At 43.5% G+C, this 27,767-nt stretch overlaps 1 protein-coding gene across 1 annotated transcript in view; it reads right to left on the bottom strand.

Moving 5' to 3' along the window:
* The window catches only part of TMTC1 (transmembrane O-mannosyltransferase targeting cadherins 1), a gene marked incomplete at its 5' end in the record, with an annotated part of 143,524 nt that overhangs the window by 100,289 nt on the left and 15,468 nt on the right, over positions 1–27,767 (bottom strand). The window contains 2 exons of the mRNA XM_082490141.1: positions 24,886–25,092; positions 27,142–27,318. Of these exons, the coding sequence (XP_082346267.1) occupies positions 24,886–25,092; positions 27,142–27,318 (384 nt within the window). The remainder of the gene's footprint in view (positions 1–24,885; positions 25,093–27,141; positions 27,319–27,767) is intronic.

Genomic DNA, 27,767 nt, shown 5'->3' with positions numbered 1-27,767 from the left:
GCCTCAGGTAAAAAGAAAACTTCTGCCCAATTCACCAAGTACCTATTACAGAGCAATAGCCCACTGATCCCTTTTTTGTTTGTTGGGGGTTTTTTAACCTCTAATGAGCTTGTTTTAGTGCCCTGAGCTGATCCAGGAGTCTCTCCCTTTGCAAACAGCCACCTGACAGCATCCCAGAGCGGCTGTCTCCAAAATTAGGACAGAGACATCGAAACGCACAGAGGCAAATTGATCCGATCGATCTCCCCGAGAGCTGAGAAGCACACAGTCCTCGGAGACCTTTATTTTTTCAATCTGCAATGAAAGGGCCTGGCAGTAAACTGGAGAGAGCCAGTTTTATAAGCTGGGAGGGAAATGATTATAGAACTGTAGCAGTCTGGGGATCTTCCAGCTGGTTTAAATGATTTGGCTTCCTTACAAGTGTAGTGAAGGGGGGGCAAAGAACAAAAAAAAAAAAAACTCCTGAAGGTCAGCCATGAGTGTTATAGGTATCGCAAACATTTAATGTAGAGATGGGAACAGGGGGAAGAAGGAGGAATACAGTAATGGAAGTTACTGCATGCATATGTAAACACAGATTAAGGGAGCAGAACGTCTCCTGCAATCTCTTATGCAAATGAGTAATAACAAGAGAGATGAGAGGATGAGAGAGCAACACCATTTACCCCGAGCTCCGCTGAGCACAGCGGGCAGGCACTCAGGTGAGGTGTAAATTCAGATTCCCCCAGAAAGTGCTGAACTGACCCCACTCCGCCATGGCTCAAAAGGCGGCTTTTACTGCTGGGTGAAATACCACTTCCCAAAGGGAACAGGAGCTGATACTTTTCCTTATTCATTTGGCTTTTCCTCTTTATTACACAGGCTGAGCTATTATGGGTGCCATACTGATAGTTTCGCAGGGAAGCACTAAAATCTCCAAAACGCTTGGAGAGGAAGGAGTGTTTGTTTCAGGTGAAACTTTTTGGTTATTTCAACTCAGATTTGCAACTTCGCCAGCCCCACACTGCACTTTTGCAAGCTCCACGAGAAAAAACAAGCGGCACTGCATTCACCAACCTTCAGCAATCCAGGCCGGTGTGGACAAGGAGCAGCATCTTAATAGCCTCCTCTTTCTATCCCACCCCTGGGAAAAGCGTGACTGTTATTGAATCTAACTCTTTTTCTACATTTCTTATTTACTAAAAGTCCAGAACAGAAACAAAACATGCTGTTCACTTTCACTGAGAAATACTTTTTCTTTCCTTTTTGTTTTGGGCTGCCCTTTTTTTTTTTTTTTTGCAGATAGTTAGGGTTAATAAAAACCAGTTTGGTTTAAGTAAAGCTTTTTAGGATGTCCAGTGGTGGAGGTTTTTTTTCTCCATTAGGATGAATCTAAAAAATTAATTTTCATGCTGTTGGGGCTCAACAGGAGCTCATGCTTGTTCCCTCCTTCCTCCAAGGTCAGCAGGCCACACTCTCCTTTGGTTCCTTGCTGGCACAGACTGCACGCTGATTTTGGCAGCTCCCAGGCAGCAGCGGCTGCCTCCCGCACACGTTACAGCACCACTGGCTGCACAGAGGCTCTCCGTGCTCTTCAGCCCATCTCCTGGGCACAGAGCAAGGCTTACAGCTGATTCCATGGGGTTTTTTTGACCTGATGCAAACAGAGGTGCGCGTGGAAGCGTTTCAACCCTGTAATTGGGATCCTGTGTATGCCTCTTCGGTAACATCTCTAGAATAATGACTCTGTTCTTCCAGATCACACCCCTCACCTCAGCCACCTATCCCCCAACTGCATGCAAACTCACGTTCAAACTCAAACATACCAGATATTCCGTTTATTTCTTCTTCTCCTCTCTTACTGACTCCGCAAGGCCACATCCGATATAAATAATATCGGCATCCACCAAGTTACCGAAAAGGAAGCTGAAACCCTATGGACTCCATCCCACTTTTGCTTCTGTCAACAGCCGCCTCTTGCTGATTTCACACCAGGAATCATAACTACTTTCCACTTCTTCATTATTACTTTTTTTAAAAAACAACTTTTGGTAGAGGGCCAGCACTTGAAGAATGAGACAATCCCCACCGGGTGCTGTTCATCCGTGTCCTGCCAAGCATTCCTGGCGCTAACCAACCCACCGCTTGGGATTTACAACGCTCGTCCGAGCCCATCGCCGCGCTCACAGCTGGGAGGGCACGCTCCCTCTCCGGCGCTCTTTCCTCTGCCCCTCCAGCTATCAGCAGACAGTATGCACCGGGAGTCTGACAGATCTGCGCTCCCGAAACAAACCACCCCAAGCCACGTACTAAATCCTGGTGAAAGCTGTCGGAAACCCCTGCAAGAAGAGTAGCAGCAGCAGAGGGGTACTCAGAAAGGCTAACTTTTGCCAAGGGAAATGAGCCTCCCCACGCGCCCTTTTTGATCAGCAGTGAAAGGGAAGGGCTGATGCAGAGCCGTCCTTCCCTCTGAGTCACCCTCTGGGGACCCTCTTTCTCTCCATCAGCTACAGAGGGAGCTCACCTCCTCACTTCCCTCAAAACCCATACTGTCCAGACACAGCTCAGGCTCTGACAAAAATAATTAGAATTACCGCTGGAGAAAAAAAAAAAAAACACCTTTTAGGTCTGATATTTATTGAGCAAAAGAGTGCAGGATACTTTCACCCTCTTGGCAACCCTGCCTTTGAGCTCCCAGCAACTGATGCCAGCTTTGATGGAAAAATATGTTGCTGAGCCTCAGAAAGCATGGGGCTAGCTTTTTCTTTGCTGCTCTGTGGGTCGATCAAAAAGACAGATGCATAAATGGAAAAGCTTCTGTCATCTCACAATGGCAGCACATAGACAGACTGTCTCTCGCCAAAAAAAAAAAAAAAAAATATAAAAGACGACTACAAATAATGTTGATATGGTAACACATGTTTAAAATCAGTAATGAGAAGGCCAGAGGAGAGCTTATCCAGAGCCCCAAGTGCCAGCCAGTCTTACAGCACTTTGGCAGAGGCAACTCTGGAAAAACAAGGTGGGGATATTTGCTTTACGGCTTGCAGATTGTTTGTGTCAATGCAATCATACCTCGTTCATCCTCTTCAGCCGAGACCCAGAGACCAAACAGTTCCCAGGATGCTGGACTTGGACAGGCTCTTTGGGACCACACACTCACCTCGTGTCCAAGAGGGGAGTACCTGGCTGCCCCACAGCCACGGCATCACACCAGAGTCCATCTCTCAACAACCAGCACTGAACCAAGCACGAGCTGCACTGCTGGACTTCTCCTCAGAGACAAAATCTTGGTAACTATTATTACCCATGTGTCTTTGTATGCAAGCAAGCTGCCCACCCTACAGTCTACTACAACACCTATCAGGCTCTCCAGAAATGTATAACCCATGGTCATACTTCCCAACAGAAGTTTCAAGGACTTCACCTCCAGAATGGCAGAGTGAATTAAACCAAACAATCTATTGCAATGCCTAGCACGGAGAAGACTGTGACATCACCACCACTGGAAAGGAAGCAGGAGGACATAGGATGGGGAATTCTTTGCGCTCTCAAAAAAAGGAGGTAGTGAGTGTGCTTGGTGCAATGCATCTTCACCAGCAAGTAAATATTTTTGTCAAACTAACGTACAACTTTCCATCCCAAATTACTTCCCTGCTTTCTGCAGAAGTACCAGTTATCTAGCCTTCCAGATGTCCTCAAGCTGCTTCACGGCCACTTTTCAGAGCAAGCATGTGGAAAATGTAGATCTGTTCCCGAAATGAAGCTAACCATTGTACAGAAACTGCAGATGTGACTCCTAACATTCCTAACACAAACACTGGTTTCCTTAAGTGTATTTTGTAAGCAGTCACTTCATGCAAGTTGACCATGCAAAAAAAAAAAAAAAAAACCAAAAAGATTCCCACACACCCAAACCAACACTCTTATGAGAATGATAGCTTTAAAAAAAAAACCCATAAAACAACAAAAAAAACCCCAAACACCCAAACAACAACAACAAAGCCACAAACACCTGCCCAACCTGGGTTTCTTGAGGACTTCTCTAGCCATGCTGTTACAGGGAATTTGCAAGTCTATTTCACAGCTCTGCAACATCTGCAGCATCTGCTGTGTACATGCCCACCCCGTGGGGCACTGCAGGAGCCAGGGCTGTCAGAGACTCCGGGACACCACAACAGCCTCCCCGTAATGCACTACAAACTCCGCTCTTACATTTGGGCTTAAGACTGAGAAGTGGGTGACCACTTCACCAGTTTTGTCCCACTGCTGACTTTACGACGCAGCACTGCGGTAACAGCCTGAAACGGAGACCTGTTTCAAAGCATTGATGTCGGCAACTGAGAAAGAGAGCTGCTACGGACAGCCGGACAGCCCTGGAATACTTTATACGGGATACGTTCAGGATCACTGTGGACTGACAACAATCCAGAGGGTTTTGTGGTTTTCGTTTCTTTGACTGCTAAAAAAAAAAAAAAAAAAAAAAAAAAAAAAAAAAAAAAGATGCACTCCATCTTTTTTAAGACAACAGCTGACCCATTTCAAAGTTGACTTTTCATTTCTATCACAAGAACAGAGAAGCGAAGGTTAAGACTGCGTAAGGAAATACTGTTTGAGATAAACCAGTGCAAAATGAACATTGTTCCTAAGATTTCAACAGGGACACTCCCAGCTCCAGGATGAAAAAAACCCACCCCATTTACTAAAAAATATATTGTTATGACACTAGACTTTCAGATTGCAGGAGTCAAAGAAAAGCAATTTTTTTAACCCCACTAAGTTGTTTTTTTACCTGTCTATTTCTAACCCTAAAAACCTGTCAGATTATTTTTATTCCTAGGCTCTAAGGCATATGCTTTTCTCCAGGAGACTGAACCACTGCCAAAACAATTCTGCTATCCAAGGATCTTAACATGCTTTGCAAAAACATTAATTAAAACTCACACAGAAAGAAGGGAGTACGGCTGGATCTTTTGTTTCACAGCAAGGAAAACACCACTACAAAAAAAAAAAAAAAAAAAAAAAGACAAAATGATTTGACAACATACCAACCATCTCAAAGAAAACACGCTGCACAGGAGGGCAGAGAGGTGATACTGGGAGAGGAGAGAGGTGGGGGAGGAAGAGTAAAACCCAGCATCTTATATCTCAGCAGTGTTTTTACTAGACTATGCTTCCACTATGCAATATGAGATCAGTTGAGATTGAAAACGGAGATTTAGGAGCCAGTTTTCTTAATCCCTGCCATCCTCTGCTTTCTCACCACACCTACACAATTGCCGCATCCAAATACAAAACAAAGCAGTTGCTAATTATCGCATCTCATTATAAAGATGCTTCATCTGTACTTCTTTCAAGATTTATCACAGAGTCATTATTTCTCTCTGCAGCATGATTTCCCACTCAAGTGTGGGAAAATGAAGGCAACAGCTATTTAAACCGATTTCCAACATGGTCTATGTGTATTAATTTCTTACTGTCTTCTGGGAACGTTTTCCTACATCAGGTACCTATTCCATAAATATACATCCATTTGCTTAACAAATTCGTGGACAAAAGAAAAGTAGAACTAAAGCAACAATTTAATTTCTACTGAATAGCATACATTTATTACTTTATAGTACATAAACACTATTCCATCAAAGTGAACTAAGGTTAGGAAAGCCATTAATATATCCTTACCACCATGGCAGGGCTAGAAAGTAAAATAAAGGGGACTTGTTCACGCCAGACATCATTTGCTAGTTTTGTAATAGCTCCATATAAGAGATTTTACTGAACCAGAAAAACAGAAGACTAAAAAGGAAACCTGAAACCCCTCACGCTCGAACATTTTCAGCTCTTTAGACCCCAGTACATAACTGATACCGTGGCTGCTACCCAGAGGAGGTACCGTGACATCCATGCGTGGAGCCATGTACTACCCGACACCAAAGGCACCTCCTCACAACAGAAACACTCAGCCTTCACATCAGGTCTAGGGACTGTACCACACAGTCTATTTTTGTTATGGAAAAGAATGTTTTCAGTTCAAATTTGTTTCCAAAACAAAGGAATTCACCTCCCAAAGCTTGCCAGGGAGAGGGGAGGACAACATTCCTTCCTCTGCTCTCAGGAAATTAAAGTTACCGGGCTGCTGGGAGGTGTTGAGAAGCCTCCCTCTCTTCCTGATGCCAATATTGAAAGGTGTCAAATGCCTTCACCTCACACTCCCGTCAGGTGAGGGAGCAGAGCGCCACACATCCAAGCTCATGCAGAAAGTTTATTTTGTCTCCTCTGAACCAGAAACACTTCAGACCACTAATATATGCAGCTCCAGCTTATTTCCTCTTTAGCTTTATTTCCTTTAGCTAAAAAGGATCTGGCGCCATTGCTGAGTGATGGGTGCTTCTTAGTGCAGAGCTGGAGAGCCATTACTCCAAAACCATTGCTCCACAGCTGATGAACAACCCAGCCGATAGAGGACTTCCCTCACCCAGCAGCAAGCTAAGCTACAACCGATCAAACAGCAGCTACAGTATCGTCTCACATGGCCATGGAGGCCAGCTGTAGCCAAGGAAAGCCCCCAACTTCACCCGGTGGCTGAAGAAAGGCCAGTCAGCCCTGGGGTTGTGCCAGGCGCGGGGCTGACCATGCCTACACACCTTCCAAGGGAAACAGAGGTTATAGAAGTGCACGCCCTTCCCCTAGAGATCCCGCAGCCCTTTTAGACTGTCTACCCAAAAAGCAGCAAGTCACTCCTGCTCAGTAAAAGGCACTCTTTCTAGGGGACTTCGTGGATGGAAATCCATGGCAAAGGCAACAAAAAAGACAGACATCCCTCTGGGAAATACAGGAAAGAAGAGACAATCATCCTTTTCTTAAACTATGATTTGTATTCTTTGTTTACAGGCTACGTCATTTTCACACAATCATTCAGACTGACAGAACGGGCAAGAAGCACCCCACCAGCATGGCAAAGGAAGCCTACCCAACATGCTCACGAAAAGGGACCTGAGGTCTCCAGAAGGCCTGATAAAAAGAGAACTAATGCCTCTGGGAGTCCAGAAGAAAACAGGAAGCAGCAAGTTTCTTGACTAACATGACGAGAAAGCATTGATATTTGAGTTTCAGGTCCAGCTTGAGTTTCAGTTCTCACCTCACTTAGACTTGTTTTGCACTAGTGCACATCAGGGCATAAGCACGAGCCTCTATCCACAATAACTCAACTTCATTTTTCCAGTTTGCCAGTTGCCACGACAAAGGTGGAGGTTCTCTACTGCTTCATTCCCCTATAAAGGGACCTAATACATATTTGGTGGGGATACTGGTGGTATGTTTGTTATCCCACACATTTGCAGTTGCTGATGTTTTTTCTTCTGTGCTTTCTCAAAATGGCTGTGAGTCAGAATGAGAAGTGTAAGTTTCTCAAGCTGCTGAGATTTCCATGGCACTTGACCAAAGGAAATAAATAAAAATAAAAACAAGCACTCTAAACATACTCTTCTCCTTGGAAAAAGTAAAGGCAGCTTCTTTGGAGAGTCTTAACCACTGTCACTACACAAAGCTTGCCTAGACAATGCCAGTAAGAAGGTTATTACATTATTTAGTAGCAACCCAGGGCAATCCTCTGTGTCCCCTCCCCAGGAACACTTAAGAAATAAAGAACTGCTGCTGGATTCTCCCACTTTAACACCAGTTCTGTACCTCACTTAACAGTCTCTTTAGTTTTGTGTGCTCACACATTAACACCGAAGGCACACAAAGGAAGGAAGACAAAAGAAATGCACAAACACTGGGGTTTAAGTGGGCATAAACTGGCCATAGAGGCATTTAGGCTGGGAAAACAAAGCTTTCCAGGCAAAGCTGTCAGACTGTGGAGCAGCCTTCCAGGGAGAGCCATGGAGACAATCCAACCGGACAAAAGGCAGCAGTGAGCCAGTCTGTGAAAGGGATTAGATAACTGGCTGTGCGTGGTAATAGAGGACTACATCTGATGAACCTTTGAGTAGTCCCTTTTGACAGAAGAAGAGCACCTTAAGAAGTTACCACCTGCAGACTCTCTTCTGGATTGTGCTGATTTCTTTAGGTTTGGGTTTGTTTTTTTTTCTTTTACCGAATCGGAGAGTATCTCTCTCTTCTTGCTAAAGCCATGGCAACTCCCATGAGAGAAGCTATTTAAAAAAAACAAGCATTAACAGATTGGAAAAGGCTTTTAAAATTAATGGTCTAAAATTCACAAAGCCTAGTTTAAGAAGGTGAGAAGAATCCCACAGGCAGGCTTAGCGAGCTGGTCAGATCTGCACTGTTAGCCATCCCATTCACTAAGCTTGCAGGGGCCCTGGTCTTGCCATGAGGATACCGGAGATGTGGAAACCTCAGCTGTACCAAACACAAACAGAGCTACAGCGACCGACACCAGCTGTTCGGCTGCAATGACCCAGTAATCATGATGATTATGATGTGTCCCAGTTACTGGAGGACTCTGCTAGAGGGATTAGCAGGTCATGATCATCACACTAAGCCTTACTCAAAAAAGCATTAAACGTGAGGACCAAACGTTCAAAATAATTTCCCGCTCAACTACCTCAATGTTTGGGAGCCCAAGAGAAGACAAGTCCTAATTGGTAGAGAGCATGACTGCTTAAAGTGAATGCGTTGGGAATCCCATGTCTCAAAAGTAGGCCCTGGAAGCACCACCACCTGGACTCGCTCAAGAGTCCTGCAACTTTATCCTGTAGAAAACAAAAAGTCTTCTTCAAACATAACTTGGGTGATAACCACACCATACTGAATTCCCAGGAATCCTGCCTCCCCAGAAGCCTCCTCCGTGTCCTGGCAGAATTACCTGAGGGCCAATAACACAATGAACCAACACACTAAATCAAAGTCAGTAACCTCAAACTCTGGGCCACGGCAGGGAGGCATCTTTCATGATGATGCAAAACATCTCCCTTGGCTTTGATGTGGAAATAGCTCCCTTTTTCAAGCTCCCAGATATGTGTTTTCTTCCTTAATAGTTTTTTAAAGAAGATAATGGACATAAGATCTGCCACCTATTAAAAATATAAGCTTTGAAGGTAGAAAACACTTCTAGAAATTACCTTGGGAATCTTGCTGAACTTTATCATATTTGGAGTCATCATTCTTTCCATACAAGTGTGCACTTCATTACTTGGTAATGGAACAATAATTGCTCTTCAGTTATGCAAGATGCACCTCCGATTTGTAAGGGGTTTCTGAAGAGGTAATGACAGATGCTTAAAAAAAAAAAAAAAAAAATGAAATGTGAGAATATGAAACTTATTCCGTAAAAGATAATGGGACTCAGAGAGTAGTCTGCCGGCTGGGTCACAGTCTCAGCTGGTATAAAGGAATGATGATGATGTTCTGTCTTATGGATTCTTAAACACTGAACCTGGAGCCAAATTAATCATATTACTTTGTGCTTTAATCTGAGTAAATCTCACAAATGAAGCATCATCAGTGTAGGTCAACACGTGACATCCCTGCTTTCCTGAGAGGTCCCTGCACACACACCCTGAGAGGCTGCCAGCAATTCAGCAAAGGCATTTTTCCCCTCTGAAATTATACTTCCCGATTATAAAACATACTGAGTGTGAAATAAAGACATCAATCTCTATCTTTTCTTGTTTCCAAAGTTAGATCCAATATAAAACCTGCTAGGAACTATATTGTGAGGGACAATCTTGTGTTAAAAAGGATGATCTATCCAAATTTTCTCCATCCTCTTTTCTCCAACTTTACTACTGTGGACAAGGGCTCAGTGCAGCATCTACAAGACCGAGTGTGTTCACTCACAGCCCTTCCAGACAAAATGTCAACTCCAGACTCTGAACACTGCAGTTTGTTAAAGATTCCATGGCAATGCTTGTAAGATCAAGAGCAACGCGCTATCCAAATGTCATCTGTGTGTGCAGATGCAGTATCAAGTGCACCTCCTCATATGACTAATTTTCCAATTAAGATTGAAACACTGTTGTGCTGGAAACACAACAAACACATGGGAAGATCTCATCCTTGCCCCAGAGGGATTTATTATCAAAGACACACTAATTTTACTCTAATCTACTTGTTTTTACTCAAAGTACTGACTTTTACAATATGTAAATTTTGCACTGAAAAAAAAAAAAAAAACAAAAACCCTGTATTTTACTGTTTTGAAACAGTTTAGCATGACATACACAGGGAAATAAATAAATAAAAAAAAAAGATTGGTGAACGCTTAGAAAGCTTGCTTCACCTAGTCTGATCTTCATGCCACTGCAGACATACTATTAGCAGGACCCAAGAAACCTAATCTGAGACTTGTTCAGATCCGAGCACATAAACTGCATCCCAACAGCAATTGCTGGGTAGACATACCCTGTGGAAGCCCAGCCTTGCACTCTGTCTGGAAGAAAGATAAAACGACTATCACAAACTGCAAAACTTTCAGCTAGGAGAGCCCCGTTTAATCTAGTGGAAAAAAGACATAATGAGATGCAGTGCTTGGAAGCTGAAATTAGATAAATCAGACTAGAAATAGGCACACATTTTTAACCGGAGAATAGCATATCACGGCAGCTGTCCACCGAAGGATACCTCAACTACTCCATCGCATCAAGTCTTTAAAGTCAGGGCTGCACTGCCTGGCTGACAGATGTGTGACACAGCTCAGAGAAGTTCAGGCTTCGTGCAGTAATTCTTAGATGAAGCTCTGTCTCTTGCGCCATGCTTCAGCTCAGATTAGATGACCATAAATGGTCCTTCTTGACCTTAAAAATTTACAGTGACGCTCCCTGTAATGGCAAAAACCATCTTCACGGAGTTGCAGCTCCGCACAACCCTGAAAGACTGCATACCGTGTAACAGTTTTGTGCCAATAGCCCATGTCATTTCCATCCCATACAAACTGTCTGAGGGACAGGGACAGAGCCAGGCTGGAGAGCTGGCGTTCAGGTACCGAATTTAGTCCCTCGCTCCTGGGTTGGCAGCAGCTGAAAGAACTGTAAAAACATGCCAGGTACCTCGATGAAACAGCTTTCCCCCCAAAACTTCAGCTGCCTGACAGTGTCAGGGACTTTGAAAAGAAAGAAAGAAAAACAGATCTAGTTCCCACGTCCCTGCGGAGAGTGCTACTGTGTGGTCTTTGTAAAAATGGCACAGCAGGAACAACAAAAAATTCCTACCTCCCCAAATAACTAAGCAATTTAAAAATAGTTAATCCTAGAAACACTCTCTAAAGATTAGCCGTGGCTCAACAAACTTTAAAGATGATCATTTTTAATTTAATTTAAAGTTGAACATCCTTGTGTAATAATGGCAGAGATGAAAGACTATTAGGGAATAATCTTGTTTACGGATCAGTGAACTCAGAAAATTGCCAAGGCACTGTGAAACATATTCCTTATTCACACCTCATAATTAACTGAGTGCTCTGCAGAGACAGGATGCTGCAATATTAAACTCATCTTCGTTATTAGAAAGCTGTTCATTTGGGTTGGGATGACACTGGGGGGTTTCATTCAGTTCCGGCATCTCCAAATTCCCAGGGAAAGCACCTTCAGTCAATCAAAACAGCAAACTCCCAAAGAGTAATGGAGGGCAGAGAAAGCCTTTGGTCTACAACAGCAGCATGGCTTGTGCAGAGAGAAAAAAAAAAAAAAAAAAAAAAAAAAAACCTACACCACACTCCCTCCTTCCCCAATGCCATCTGGGAGCATTTCTCTTTTAAAGGCAATTGAAAGAAGAAAATATAGTTCTCTTAATTAATTCACATCAAAAGGCACTTTTGATGGAGTCAAGAGGCCAAATCAGATCAAAGTAAATAACGCAACAAATAGTGACGTGAATGCCCTGGGACAGCAGCTATCACGGCTTGCACTGTCTACATCTTCATACTTAAAAACAACAAATCTGGACGCTTTCAGCTTGTAGGAGAGGGGAGGAGGATAGGGGGGCTCTATCTTTTCAGCAAATTTTGAGAGAGAAATTGTCAACTTACTGGCAAAAATAGGAAGACGCGTGCTGAGGTCGATCTGCTTAAGATTTGGCAAATCCTGGATTAAGTCTCTGCGTTATGTCAGAATTCGTTTGTGAATTTGGGCAAATACTGGGAATTTCTACCCTTTGGTTTAGAGGGGTAATGCTTCTTCCTCACTGATGGAGCATAAACACTCAGACAGAGAGGACACACACACCCCGCGGGTCCTGGGCAGCCCCTTCACACTGTAACCACAGCGCAGAGGAGAAGAGAAAACCGCTGAGGTTGAGAAAAAGCAATGAGAAGGACTCAGTTTGATGAGCAGGTTTCGGAGGAAGCCCACAAGCTTTGCCCAAGCCAGGTTACTTGGAGTTATTACTCACCCCCACATAACATTTAAGAAAGGGAGGAGAGATTGTAAACCCATATCTAAGTAACTGGGGCCCAGAAACAGCAGATACAGAGTTTAATGGTGTCCTCTCTGGCCCCAAAATCAGCCTGGCCCAACTTAGAGTCCAGCATCTTGCTCCAGCCTTTCCCCTGTAATAGGGAACAGGCCAGGCAGTCGCAGGATGCTCTTCAGCCAAAGTTAGTGCACACAATTCAAGACACACTAATAAGAGATACTCGGATATTCCATTCAGGTTTTTACTGTACATTTCAGTTACCTACACAGACTGCAGTCAGAACAACAGAATAAATACTATTAAAAAAAGGGTGATGCCATAAATCACCACGGAAAAACACAACTTTTGAATAGCGCATTTAGAACAGAAACAACAAGCAATAATACACTGAATAAAAATCCAAGTACTGCATGTTATTCTGAGATCTCCCCTTCCTCTGCCCAGTTTTCAAAGGATCTAACGGAGATCGAAGAGGTACAGGAAAGGGTAATAAGGCTCATCAGACACATGGAATAGCTTTTGCATGAGGAGATATTCAACAGAACAGGGCTCTCCACCCTGAAAAAGGAATACATATAAAGATACGATAAATTATGAAGGGCTTAGGGAAGCAAACCAGAAAAATTACTTTCTGCCTCTTATCGTACAAAGTCAAAGGGCTCCCAATGAAATTATCAGTTTTCAAGCAAAGACAAAGACTTCTTCCTATGGTGTGTAATTAAATCACAGAACTCATTGCAACAAGATGTTGTCAAAGTCGGAGGAGAGAAAGGTTCTAAAAAGGGAATTAGTCAAGTCCATGGAGGACAGGTCCATGGAGAGTCTTAAACACGGTGCTCCAGATAAAGCTTCCAGATCCATAGACTCTAAATCACTGACTGGCATACATTCAGCATGCGCAGTGAGGAAAGATAACCCTGTACTGGCCCTGTTCCCATTCTTTTCTTCTCTGTAAGCATCTAGTAATGACCACAGTCAGAAAACAGATACTAGAACTAGATGGACCCCTGGTTTGAGATAGTGTTCCCACAGTGTTCTTCTATTACATTGATATACTGTTATGAGTTCAATAGAGAAATCCTAATATAAAGTAAAAAGAGCTCTTTTTTTTTTTTCTCCTGAAGAAATATCATGCAGAAATTCCTATATTCATATTCATGCATAGTATTAGACCAAATGCATGAACAAACGCCTTCTGAGTGGAAAGTCATCCGTCATCTCCAAAAGTTTATATGGGCAATGAATGAAAGAATTTGGTTTTCCATACTGAGTAATTCCATGACGGAGATACCATTCAGGATCATAAGCAGGGTGATGATAGTGAATCCACAGCAAGTCAGCCAAGATCAGCAAAGGAATGCTAATCTGTAATGGAGAGAGGACTGGCATTAGCAGCCATTTAGATCACAGACCAGGTGACAGCTTTCTTAAGATGAAAATTCCTGATGCTTCCACCAAAAATGTTTGTAGTCTAAGCAATTCATCTTCTGAAATAATGGCAGGACATAATTAACATCGGAGAGAAGGGGGAGAAGAGGGAGACCAACAACAACAACTGAATTGATTGAGCTTACTACCAAAATACAAAAGAAACATCTCTGCTTCAAATAGTTACAGATAACTCCCAGGCACAGCAGTGATTACAAGCCGCTGTCATGAGATTAGGCGGAGATTCCAGTAAATGCAATTAAATCAAGCAATGTCAAAATACTGCAAGAGAACGGAAAGCCATCATTTTACAGCAGCTTTGTCTCTGCAGAAGTTCCTTGCACGGTCTTGCAAGAACAATACCTGTAACAGTCTTGTATGATCAGATGAAATTGCATTTTATGGGAGAGAAATAAATGTAGTGTTCCCTCTCCTTTCCACCCCTGACTGATAATTACTCTTTTCCTGGACTTTATTTTGAACAATCAATAAAGTCCTAGTCTCTATGGAAAACAGAGAAGAGAGCTGTTTTCCTTCTAATTCTCCTCTTCTAAAATGAATGCCCAGCAGGTTTGTTGGCATCTTTCACAGATTAACAGGAACTGTATTTTATTCCATATTTTCTGTACTAGTACAATTAAAGTGCAACCCTAGTTAGTTTCAAAGTACAAATTTTACGCTCAATATTTCCTTATTCTACAGCTGATTTGCAAAAACAAGGGATTCGTAGGTCACAAAAGGAGAGATTTGAACAGGCTTTCAGCCCCCAGCCCAAACAGAGGACCTATGGCAAACACACTGCCAACCAAAGCTTTAAACAGAGGCAACAACTGCGTTACCCAGACAGCAGGAGAGCTATACTTTAAGACAACCAAACCTAACTTTAAGAAAGGAGGTTAAAAAAAAAAAAAAAAAACCACAAAAAAAAAAACCCACCACACAACAACCACCACCACGACATATTTCAGCAGAAGATTTTCATTTAAGCCGCTCCACGGTCAGTTGTAGTAGGTAATGAGAATTCATAAGGCAAAGCAGAGCGTCGCCAGATGCTGCGAGACCTGTCAGACCTGGGAAGCAAACACTCGACAGCAGCGTTCCAACAGCCCAAGCGCAACCCTTGTCTTTCAAGGCTCGCTTCGGCCAGTATCTGAATTTCAGCACGGATGTTTGGGAATATGGAATGCATTTACAAGAGTCCCTTCTGCGCTGCAGCTTCCTGGACATTCACATTCTGGAAATTGCTTAAAAGAATAGCAACAAAAAAAATCTGCATTTCAAAGATCTGCAGGCGGGAGAGAAATGTGCGTTCCAGCATTTCCAAGCCAAGTAGAGGATTAAGGTTTCTAATGCACTAGTTGGAAAAGGATATTGGGATAAATGAATTAGAAATGTGAAAGTGGATTTACTACTCCTCTTCTTTAGATTAAGTTGAAGATTAAGTTTGTAGTCAGGGAAGGATCTATTCATCTTGGAAAGCATACAGGAAGGATGGGAGAAGCATTAGACATGCTAACAGATTTTGTTTTTTTAAACCAAATATTAAATCTCAGCAGCTACTTCACATCAAAAAAAAAAAAATTCGAAGTAACACTCATCACACAACTGGAACCATCCACCTAAAGTAGTATTTGATTGAACCTGATTTGAGGTTAGCGTCCTCCTGTTTTTGAACAAATGATTGCTTGTATCAGCCTATGAAAACCTAAAGCCATGTACCTTAGTCCTGAGAGCCTGTTGCCCTTCTCTTAATACATGCTGTGATTACCAGGTTCACAAAGGAGACATGGACCAGCTCGGAAAGCATCAGTCATTAATGAGGTAGGTAGTTACAGCTGAATCCTTCACTCCTGAGCACAGTCTAAAGGTTTCCGCTAGATGTCCAAAAATGTGCCTGGAAGTCAAAGATGTAAGAGCGAAACTGTTCAATTAGATTAGCTCCAGGGAAATACCTGCAATAATCTGGGCATCATCTATCTTCAGGTGTTTTGTTGCGTTTTGATTTCCTGGGTGACTGAAATCCCCTTCTGTGTCAAACCAACCCAGATTTACTGCAAGGAAAATGACCTGGCAAGCCACTGAAGTTTTTCTGTTTCTCAGCCACAGTTAATTCCTTGACACTGGTTTACAGGGCTTTCAGAGAAAGCCAATGAACACGGGCACACCGCTATTTCAAACGCTGGTTTAATGAGACTGCCATGAACTGTGAATAGAAAGGCAGTCCTGAGAAGTAAAGGGAATGAACAGAGTCTCCTGTGAGTCAGCTCTGGGACACACAGACTTCACCTACAAATGAGGGATTTCCAATTAGCAACTTAGGGAACAGAAGAGGCAGACGTACAATGAAGTGACGGCAACTGCAAGGCTTAAACACAACTCCTAATAATGAGAGGAAAAAAAAACCCGCTTCCTCTGCACATGAATGGATAAGCGATCAGCATCTTTCACAAGATGGGGGGGTGATGACGAGGGGGGAAGACAAACCAAAAAACAGGCGTTAATTTTTCCTCCTGATTCTGTTTTGCACAGTGTGGTTCATTGTCCAAGGCATAGTTTTCACTTATGAATTCACAAAAATGGATTGTCATGGTCTAAATGAAAGTTTAAAGGATCTTTAAGAGACTAAAAAGTCTTCCCTAAAAAAAGAATAACAAAAAAATAGCTAAAACATGTTAAGTCATCATCAGACAAACCAAAAAACAGGCGTTAATTTTTCCTCCTGATTCTGTTTTGCACAGTGTGGTTCATTGTCCAAGGCATAGTTTTCACTTATGAATTCACAAAAATGGATTGTCATGGTCTAAATGAAAGTTTAAAGGATCTTTAAGAGACTAAAAAGTCTTCCCTAAAAAAAGAATAACAAAAAAATAGCTAAAACATGTTAAGTCATCATCAGCTACGAAAAACAACATCAGACTAATTTTTGTCCCCTTTTTCTGACATTTGATATAAATTAAGCCAAACTACTCAAGTTTATTTGCTGCTTACTGAAATAAACAGGTCCTCTTGATACTGCCACACGTTAATAGTCCAGGGGACATTATTTACTTTCCACTGCCTTTTTAGAAGGATTTCAAAAGAGGGACAGAGGTGTTTTTTTCTGTACCTCAAGACCAAAAAAAAACACTACCCAGAAAAGCAGCTAAACCAATCTAACGAAGGAAGTCAAATTTAAACCTGAGCCTCTTCTGTTCTAATAACCGCCTGCACAGGCACCTGCTTTGCCATGCACAGATAAGCCAACAGCACAGGCAACCGTGGCTCTGCGCCGCGCCGAGCACCGGAGCAGACCAGGCTCCTGCCTTCCGCCAGGCTCTCCACGCTCCCTCCTCCCCAAACCCAGGCAGCAAAGCACAGGGAAGACTCCCGACGTCAGTACGGGGCGGAGGAGAACCGAACCCACAAAGCTGGAGGAAAGAAGAGGGGCACAAAGAGACAGCGAGTGCTGAGAGCTGGGGTCCAAGAGGAAAACCCCGGAGGGACCTGCACCCTAGCTGGGCACAGATCCCACAGCAGGAGACTGAACCTGCGAAGCTGGAGGAGCGGAGAGCACGTGGACAATGCCATACACAGTACAAGGATGTAGGTGGGGGCCCTTGAACTGGCTGGGAACGGACTTTGGGGCTGGGAGTACAGGAGGGACCCTGGGAGGAGGAGTTTATCGCTTTTGGGGATAGCAACAAGATGCAAAAGGCAAAGCCTGAGGAGCAAAGATTAGAAGCAATTAAATGCCTAAGGAGAAGCAAGCAGAAGAAGACATGAGGGCAGGCTGGAGTAGACAGGGCAGGACAACAAACTGGGGAGAGAGGAAGGAAGGGGCTGCCCGAAGAAGCTGCACGGGCTGCGGTTTATTCCTCTCCAAGCCTGGAAGGGAACATCATGTCATCATGCCTCCCCTGTCAGCAAATATCTAAAGGGAAAGTGCCCGGTCTCTTAATACTGACTCCTACAGAGCACTGGCTACTGCTGCCACCAACTAGTCTGCTGCCTCATGCGGCAGACGTCAATAAGGTGGATCCAAACGTTTCATTCCAACAGTTCACAGCCCTGTGGCTCCCCACTCTGAAGTTTCTGGCTATTCACCTTCCTCGTTTTGAAAAGCAAGGAAATTACACATCCAGAAACTATGCCAAAAGTACTTTAGAAGATTACAGACTGAAGCAACAAACTGCAAGGAAATACCAGCACTTGGTAGTTTGTACACAGAGAAATTATCGAGAAGAAGTTAATCTGTCTCAGAGCAGGACCTGAACACTGAAGTAAATAGGGCATGGGGCAATGCTCTGGACAAGGAAAAAAAAAAAAAAAAAAAAAGAGTAGTTGCTCATCAAGTGACCACCATCCATTCTGGGTAATGAAGAGAGCAGGAATCATGCAGAAAAAATGGTATCTGATAGTGTAAATAAAGACTGTCATAACACAAACACACAACAGGGCCAAAATTAAATCAGGCCTTTCTTACCTGGTGAGCGCATAATGTTGCAACCTAATGATGTCTAAACATGTCTTTTTGTGTGTGCATGCAACATTAGTCATCACCATACCAAAGCAGTGCTGTTTTTAAATAAACTTTAGTGAGCAAGCAGTAAGTTCAGTTACTTGTACTGAAACAGAACTCGCAGATTTCAAAGGTTAAGACACATAACACCACCAGCACACATAAGAGAGACAGTCCTCAGCTTTTTTTTTTTTTTGTTTGGTTTTTTTTTTGGGGGGGGGGGGAGTCTTAAAACCACCACCACATCACACAAATGGAGGTGGAAAAGAAGCATGCATTACTGCGCTTCCTCTTTGAGCACACGCCGTGGGAACAGCGAGATGTAATTATTTTCCCAAGATTACACAAGGGTTCTCTGGAAGACAGTCACAGGCCAGAGCGCATAAATCCTTGGCTGAATCCAAGGCTTTTTAAGCACAGGGGCATCCACCTCTCGTGTGTTTGTAGACTCTAGCAGAGCCTTCTAGCAGCCTCAGGTACCATCTGAGCATGACAATAAATATTATCACTGACGGCAGGCGAAGGAGAAGATTCATGCATTACTGCTAGTGAACATTTCCTGAAAAGACAGGACACTGACACAGCAGTAGCTAGAGCTATTGCTCAGACTCACAATGGAAAAATGGTCGAAAGAACTTAGCTCAGAGAATAGAAAACCACAGGACAAAACCACCTCTGCAATACACCATCCCAAAGAGGGCTGAACTTCATTCATAACTTAAGCTCACTAAAGAGCAGGAATGGCAGAGCCTTAGCAAATAGGCCACAATTAAATAAAGCTTGCAACACCATAGAAGCAGCACCCCACAGTTACCAGGATGACACTTATCTGACCCATCATCTTTCAGCACACACTGTGCCTTCCTAGGCCTTGGGACTCAGGGTCCTACTTGTCTTTTGGGGTGAAATTGTGTCATCAGTTCAGCTTTAAACATCAATTCCCCAAAAAATCAGCTTACAGCTAGTGACAATTCCTTTTCTCTCCTTTCACAGGGAGGCAATCCAACACCAATCTTTGCTCAGAGCATCACAGGCTAGGAGCTCGCTCCTTTATTTTCAAAACCCCACAACCCTCAGGAGATCACCAGTGAGAGAGGAAGGGCGGGCAAAGCCTAGGCTGGCTCCATTGCTTAATGCTCTTTTAGGCCTGTGTCAAGTATCCATGTTTTTCTTTTGTTGTATGTTTGCTCCATACCAAAATAATACATTAATAATAGTTACCTTGGTGTTTTCTCAGAGGCATGCAGTGCTTTTTACTGCTGTACTCTCTCTATGAACGTCACCACCACTGACCTTCAGGGCTAGTGCAACTAAGAACAACTTACAGAAGTTTAAGCTGTACGAAATCTAATAGAAAATGCCTTCCTCCTCCTTCTATAACCCAGGCAGTTTCATACTCTGAGCCACGCCTTGCTAAAAAACTCCCTCTAACAAATTCAAGAAAAGTTTGCACGCATGAAATACCACATCTGGGAAACCAGTCACACTGTTCTGCCTATGTCAGTTGTGAATCTAAGAAGTGGCGTTACACTGTGTGGCGAGGGGAGGCGCTAGAAACGCAGCTGAAACTTCTGCTTTTTGAACAGGAATTTCACATTAAAGCAGAGATATGCTATACTGTCAAATTAGTTAAAAAAAAAAAAAAATCATTGCTACACAAGAATGGGAAATAGAAGCACGTAGTGAGAAAAAGCCAAATCAACACCCAAGCAATTGCTGCGTCGTTGCAGGTTACGTGCTCCGGCGCTTTTCTCCCACCCCTCCCTCTGTTCTTCCTTCATGCTGGAGAACAGCATCTGTTTCAGCTCAAACACTGAGCACGCATGCTGTGTGGGGACACAGGGAAGATACGTTATGACCTCAACATACTTTCCTTCATAGTATATCAGCCTTAGGGCCAGCACAGCCATCCCTGGAATGCACCGCGTTCTGCAGAGCATTTCCATTTTCCCTCCACTGCTCCTGCAAAAGGAAGCAACGTTGCTGCTGCTTTAGTCATCAGATCACATTTATCCCTGCTATAGCCTTGAGGATTTCATTGAATTTTGGATCAATGGGGTTTTGTGCCTGGATCCCACAGCGGTAACAAGTAGTGAGCTCCCTCACTCTCTTTTGCATGTACACAGAGATTTAAAGCGATGCTGTTGGGCACAGCTCCAAGTACACCTGCATCTTCTCTCATTCTGTCACTTGGCAAAAAAAATAAAAAAAAAAAAAAACAAAAAACCACACACACAAAACCAACTAATACAATGGTTCATGTAGATGGAAAAATGGCAGCATTAAACACTGGTCTGTTGTCCATTCTAAGGGAAGAGTCTCACCAGCTAAACCACCAAGAGCAGATGCAATAAAAATAAGTTTCTAGGTCACCAAAGAGAACAAAGATTTCAGTTTCAAAAGTATTCAAGCTATTGAGGAGTCTTGTTTTTCGAGAATGCCTAAAGCTTAGACTGTGGGCCCATCCCAGGCTCATTGACAAAGCTCGAAAGCATCAGGGTGACAAGGTGGTATGAGGGGGAGGTCACAGGCTGGACAGCATTTAGCTGAGTGCTGAGTGTGAGGCACGAATGACGTGGCATGACTCCAACTCTATGTGGCTTTGGAATTTAAAAAAAAAAGATCAAAACAATAGATCTCCGTTTTCAGCGGGTTCAGCAAATCAAGAAAAAGAGAATGAGCAACAATAACTATGGACACAGCTTGCACGAGGGTCTGTGACAACTTGTTTTACATTTATCATCCTTGTTAAACGTATTCATGGATTTAACAGAGTATTGCTGTGGTGAGCAATGAGGAGTTGGCACTGATATTGCTTTTTAATAGGACACGTATATGTGTCATCATAGCGAAAGCACTGAAGCTCTGGCCTTACCCCAAACAGAAGTACAGGCCTGACATGAAAGTTCCTGTCTGCCTTTCTCCATTTGTGTCACATGGGAGGGCACATACGGTCACAAGGCTCTTTCAGGTCTTAAAACTCAGGGAGATGGATCAAACTCATAAGAGATCCTAGTTACTTTGTTTCAGTAGTATATGCCAGCATGCCCCAAATTTGCAATAAATCGTGGTGATAAAACCTAGAATTTTATACAGACTCACTCATTCCTTACTCCTGAAGGCACCTAGGACTGCAACCCACACACTCACTGGATAGCTGAAGATAAGAGCAAGTGCCAATAAAGAACAGAAATCTCTCTGCACCAAGAATTTACATAACTAGCTCCAGTTACTGCTAATTAGACTGATTCCCTTAACTCCTCCATTACATTTTCCTGCATTTTCCAGTTAGCTCTAGTAACAGTGTACATAATAAATTATTATTAAATAGAAACCTAATTAATCACATTACAAGCACTTAAAAGTACAGATTAAGCAGTGCATTCTATTCTAATGAAGACCTTGCAACTAGCAACCTGGTGCACTAGATAAGGTACCTGAAGCTACTTCACTATGCCCAATCTGCCCTCCAACTTTGGAGTTTTTGGAATATTTAAAATCTTTTCCCCTCCCTTTTGCCATAGAAGAGACCTACATGAGTCAGAGAAACACTGATTACAGAGGAGAAATTGTGTAATTAATTTTGTATATTTGACAGCAACTTCAATTTTTTTTTCTCCATACTTTTTTCAGCTACAGCAAGGATTTACTTTTTTTTTTTAAAGATGGATTGTATTTTAATAGAGAAATTGCCTTGAGTTCTTCCTACTTCAAATCATATAATATGCCAATAGCACTAGAGAAGGACTGTGTACAGAAAGTATTTTAACTATTTTAATTTGTCCTGTGAGAGCAGTCAGCAAATGGGAGTAAGGGTAAAACTGCAGTCATACAATCAGGCAGTGGTCCACAGACTTCCAGGTGATGCGAGCATCATTTTGAGAGTCAGTGAGCTGCTATACATTTAATCTTGCTGTTCCATACTACTGCAGGCACGCTCCACGTGGTTGAGAACCGAGATCTCTTGAAACTACAAATACTGTAGCAGCACATTAGTTCTTTACAGTGACTAGCAAACTTTGACACTAGACAAGCAGGCAATGGTCAAATTGCCCAGGCTCTATGTATGAGGCTGTCATTCCATGCAACAAGAAATTATCCAACCTTATCCCACCTTCCGAAGAAACAGGAATTCAGAGCAAGGAAAAAGCTAGCAAAGAAGGTTGCCAATGGTGTTTTAGAGAAGTTTCTTTCAAAGCAGCATCCATTAACCCATCCCAGGCTTTCCCCCACGGTTCTTGGGCACAACTCTCACACAGATGTACGGCAGCAGGCTTCCCTCTCAGCCACTGGGACCAAGCCAGCTCTACTTTGGCCATCCCACAGCGAACCAACACACAACAGGCTGTTGCAAGTGCATTGCACACAGTCAGTCACTTGAAAAGAGAAGCTGAGCAGCTTACACCACGAGAATCCCTTTTTTTTTTAAAAAAAAAAAAAAAAAGCAGCTATGTACACGCAGAGCTTGATTTGCCACGTACAGAAATCCTTTACAACACTTGAAGAGGCAGCTGCTGAACAGCAAATGCCAGTTGGCAGCGTGGACGAGTTCCCTCTGAAGCCATCCCACGTGCACGGTCTCTCCAACACAACTCCTGCAGCCTCTCCTGCAGAGGCTGGAAAACAAGAGGCTTTCCCTCGGCGTAAGCGAGGGACGTTCCCAAAAGCGGGGGCAGAGCGAGGGTGTCTGGAAAAAGTACAAAGTAAAGGAGGGGGAAAAGGAGCAGTAGGAAGAAAGAAAGAAACAGTGGTAAAAGAAACAAGGAAGAAGAAGATGCAGCAAGACAGGAGACATATTTTATATTGATACCCTCCACCATAGTATCCATCAGGGAAAATGGAAACGAATCATAGAATGGTTTAAGTTGGAAAGGAGCTTGAAGATCATCGAGTTTCAACCCCCCTGCCATAAAAGAGAACTAAAGCATTGAAAGAAACGTGGAGAGAGCAAAGGCCAGGAACAGCAGCTACACCAGCTTTGTGCTCAGGTTATTCCTCCCCACCAGGTCTTAAACATTAGAGGCAAGACGTTAAATGAGGCTTTTGGACAGCCCATTCTGGCCTGGTGTATCAGAAGGAACCAGGGTCACCCACACTTTATAACTGTGCTATTCATTTGAGGATACAGGAGAAGAAATAAATTCTTAGAAGCTGTACCCACAAGCCAGAAAAGTCTCCGTGCTGCAGCAGTTAGCACTTACCCACTCCAAAAAGCCTTGACTTCCTTACCAGTTTTGTGTCACAGAGTCCCACACGGAGCGGCAACACGACTAAACCCACTCCCCTCCGTGCTAAAACCAAAACCAAAACCCCAAGCATCCTTAAGTCAGACCAATCGGACAAAACACCTGCAGGGCAGAAGCTCTCAAGTGGGTTCAAGCATTTAAACTACAGGTAAAGGCAACAGACTCTGATCTGAGAAGTTACAGATCTCACGTCATGCCTATATACCATCAATACGGATGCAAGACGATTATTTAAAACAAACAAACAACAAAAAAACCCACAACAAACAAACAGCTCCTACTGAACTGATTAATGAAGGGTGTTATATGGGAAAGCACTCCCCCTCCGAGGTTTCAGGAGTGCTGCATGGGGCCTGTTCAGGTGCCAACCATTAAATGATCGCAGAACTGCAGCAGGTAATTCCTGATCTATTTAAGGAGCAAAACGCTCCTTAGGAATAGGTAGTGCGGGGCAATTCATTATTACGGGTCTCCAAATTAAATCACGCTGTGAGTGTTTTGCAGTTAAAACCAAAAGTCAGCAACAAAGGGCAAGCTGGGCAAGGCCTACCAGGGAGGCTGTACAAAGGTCAAGGTTAAAGAGAATAAAGAAAACCTCACACGCTGGCACAGACCCCTGGGGCGGCTGCTGAGTGACACCCCCTTAAACACTCTTAGTAACTCCGTGCTGTTCCACAGGAATAATGGTGACAAGCGCTGGTGCCGTGCCCGCGCGTGGCCCTGAGTTATTGCCGAGCCCTTCCTTCCCCAGTGAGGTGCACGATGCACATGCCGAGAACACCGGATGCAACCAGTAAAAATCCTTCTGTTACTGCCCGAGCCCAACCCTCGCCTTTATATGTACATTCTTAGGCATAAAGCAAAAGCGGCCATCACCCCTGCTTTCATATATTTACATAAATATGTATACACACACACCCCCCTCTGTGTGTATACTCACATGCAGAAGTTAGACACACAGGCACATATAGGTATATAGCAATATCACATAACGCCCTGCTCATGCTCCACTCACCTCACTACAGGCATTATTGTATACATGCACATATTCCCCCTCGTCCCATTCAAACCAACATTACAGTTTTAGCTTTCTCCATGGAGGAGCCGTGAAGGAGAGCACTGACTACCAATACCATATTAGGATAGAAAGTCTCAGGACATGGACAGTCCTCAGATATTCTCCTCTTCCCAAGCGGAAGAAATGTGCTTTTCGATTCCCTCCTCTTTCTTCCCTTAACCCTCCTTCCACCTTCTCTCTTCCCTCAGCACATTTCAGGATAAAAACGGCTAAAACAAAGTGAATGACTTGACATTTTAAGGTAGGATCCAGTTGCAAACTAAACCACAGCACAGCGGCAGTACCTCCGAATGGCCCACATGGCTTTGCTGGGCACAGAAAGGCCACTGCTCCGCTGATGCTCGGCTGACGCCGGGTGGCAGGAGCTCCAGGTGCCCCGGTGAGGAAAGCGATGCTTCCCGTTCTCCCGGCCAGCCGGAGGGACATGCAGCGAGGCAGAGGGAGAAGCAGCAGGCTGCCGGGCAGGTCTCGGGTGGATCCCCCCATTTCTCCTGATTACGCATGCAGAGAAAAAAGGGGGAAGAAGAAAAAAAAAAAAAAAAAAGAGGTGAATGGGGAAAGAAAAGGATTTAAAGATTTTTATTTTTCATGTTTACTTATCAAAAGGTTGAACATTATGAAAACAGCACAACATGATATCTAACTACAAGAGACGACATTTTATTTTATCCAACATACAAAGCCTTTACGTCCTGGGAGGACGGGATTTATTAGTTCCTAACTAGATGTAGAGGAAGAAACCCAACAGCAATAGAAGATGAGCACTCCTGTATCAAGGTGTTCTCTGGACCTCTGGTAAGATGGGAAGCACTGTGAGGAAGAATATGGTGCCATTCCTAATTTTTTGCTGCAGAAAATAATTGGTGTTCTGCCTCGTTTAAACAGCAAACAAATCTGTGCAGGTTGGAGGAAGGAGCAGGAGGAGATGAGTTTCAGCAGCGTGTAGAAGGGCTGCTGTTTATCTGCTGCCTCCTAAAAAAGGCAAATACAGTCATAAAATCCTGAGCGCCACAAACAGACAGAAAAGTGCACAATACATGCAGCCAGACCAAATATGAAAATGCAGCACATCTGGACTACACAGCTTCATTCCTGCAAGCCAAATAACTGCCGCATCTGGGCAACTGGATGCCACTGAGACAAAGAAATAACCTGAAGAGGCCACTGGAATGTGAACCTACAGGAATGGGGAGATATAGGGGAGGGGGAAGGAGAAGGGCACAGATTTCCCCTTGATTAATTAACATTTGTGTTACCTTTAGCCAGGCAGCTCCTGGAACACGCCTGACAGACTGTAAACGCCAGTGTTAACAAGCATGCTTGCTGTCAGACCCCAGAAAACTCCTCACTGGCTACTTGTCCACCGGTTACACTGTTAAAAATCATTTATCTGGTCAAAATAGGACAAATTCTCTGCCAATCCATCCTACCTTCCCTCTGACTGCGAGTGCGGCTAGAGGGGCCGGAGGGAGGGCAGGTGGGCCTGAAACGTGGTCCATCCCCCATCAGGGCCTAGAGGAAGGGCTGAAACCGGAGGGAAGCCAGGATGCTCCTGAAAGAGGAGCATCCCTCTTCTCCTCCCTGCATTTGCCACTCTTGCATTGTGCCAGCTCTGGCACTCCCTAAACCCTTCTGGGAACTGATTTAATTCACGACTGCAGACACGTGAATTCGGTGTCCTTTTTTAAACCTAAATACACTAGCTCACGCAGGGGTGTGACAGGCTCCGGAGCCTGTAGGGCAGCACGGGTGGGAAGAAGAGAAGCAATGGCAGGAGCAAGACCTCCCATTCTCAGTGGCGGTAAGCTCTTACACTCACTCGTCGATAGATCTGCACCAGGTATGGTTTGGGAGAGAAATGGATAAAAACCAGCTTCTATCAAACAAAAGACTACTGCCTTTTAGTGAAGATACAGAATAGCGTAGTTATTTGTGGCACTAAGTGGGTGAGGCATACAAACTTCAAAGTATTTTGATTTTTTCTCCAGTGACTGCTGAGAGCTGCTAATTATTCCAATTATTCCAGAAGCAGCTGGATATTTTCCATCTTTTTCCATTCTGTAAGGACAGAAAGGATTGAACCCGATTTTACTACTAAGCTTCATATGGTATTTCTACAACCATGACATTGTGACTGAATAATCAAGCAGACATTGCTAATGGGAGGAGTTACACCAGAGAAATTTGAAGATGTTGACGCCTCAGTCAGAACTCCCACAGAAAAAATAAATGTTAGTCTCGCCAGAGTGAATAGAGCATTCTGGAGATCTGTTCTTCACGTCTGGTCTATCTACCCAGGAAAAGTTATCAGGCAGCAATAGAGTAACAAACAAACAAACAAAGAAACAAAAAACACACACACAAAAAAAAAACAACCAACAAACAGAATTAAACCTTGGTGCCCTCCAAATCTGTCAAATGTGTGCCATCTAATTCAGTGGGGCAAGTCCATCTCCCACAGTGCTGTATATAATCACATATATTTTACAGACACAGGTGGCAACACTTGAGAAGCACAGCGAGCATAGCAAGTTACTTACAGTTTGAGTCCGTTGCAGGAGAGGGAAAAGAAGTCATAAACCAAGCACACACCAAACACAGTGACTCCAGTTTCTTTCACCAGCATTGCACACGTCCCAAGGAATAAACTAAGCAGCAAAAAGAATGGGGAGGCAGTGGGAGGGAAATGTTCCCCAACATAAAGCTGATCCACACTCCTGAAAAATAGATTTGACGTAAGTATTTTAGCTTCTCACTTATTTTCATGTTTACTACTTCACACGAATACTGAGACGCTTTTACATAATTTCTTAAGATGCCAGTAATAAGTGACATGAACCATCTACACTGTTCACTGAAATGAGGAAAGGTTTAGACACAGGACAGGAAGGGAAAACGAAAATATTGAAAGGCGCACCAAGAATCTGAGCAGAGATGGGGAGAAGAGACAAGCAGCAAGATAAAGTGGACTTGAAACAGTCAGAGGAAGGCAGAGTAAGTACAAAGACAGAAAGGGCAGAAAAACATCTGCTTTCCGTCATCTCGAATACACATGCTTAATTCTCCTTATGTGACAAAATGCACAATGCGAGCAAAAATTCCTCCATCCCACCCACACTCCCTTGGAATCAAAGATGTGTCCTAATCATTACTAGACTGGGCAGGA

The sequence above is a fragment of the Vanellus vanellus genome, assembly GCF_965231255.1.
Source record: "Vanellus vanellus genome assembly, chromosome: 1".
Classification (NCBI taxonomy): Eukaryota; Metazoa; Chordata; class Aves; order Charadriiformes; family Charadriidae; genus Vanellus; species Vanellus vanellus.
The sequence above is the reverse complement of the archived record's forward strand: the minus strand, read 5'-3'. Positions and strand labels throughout refer to the sequence as shown.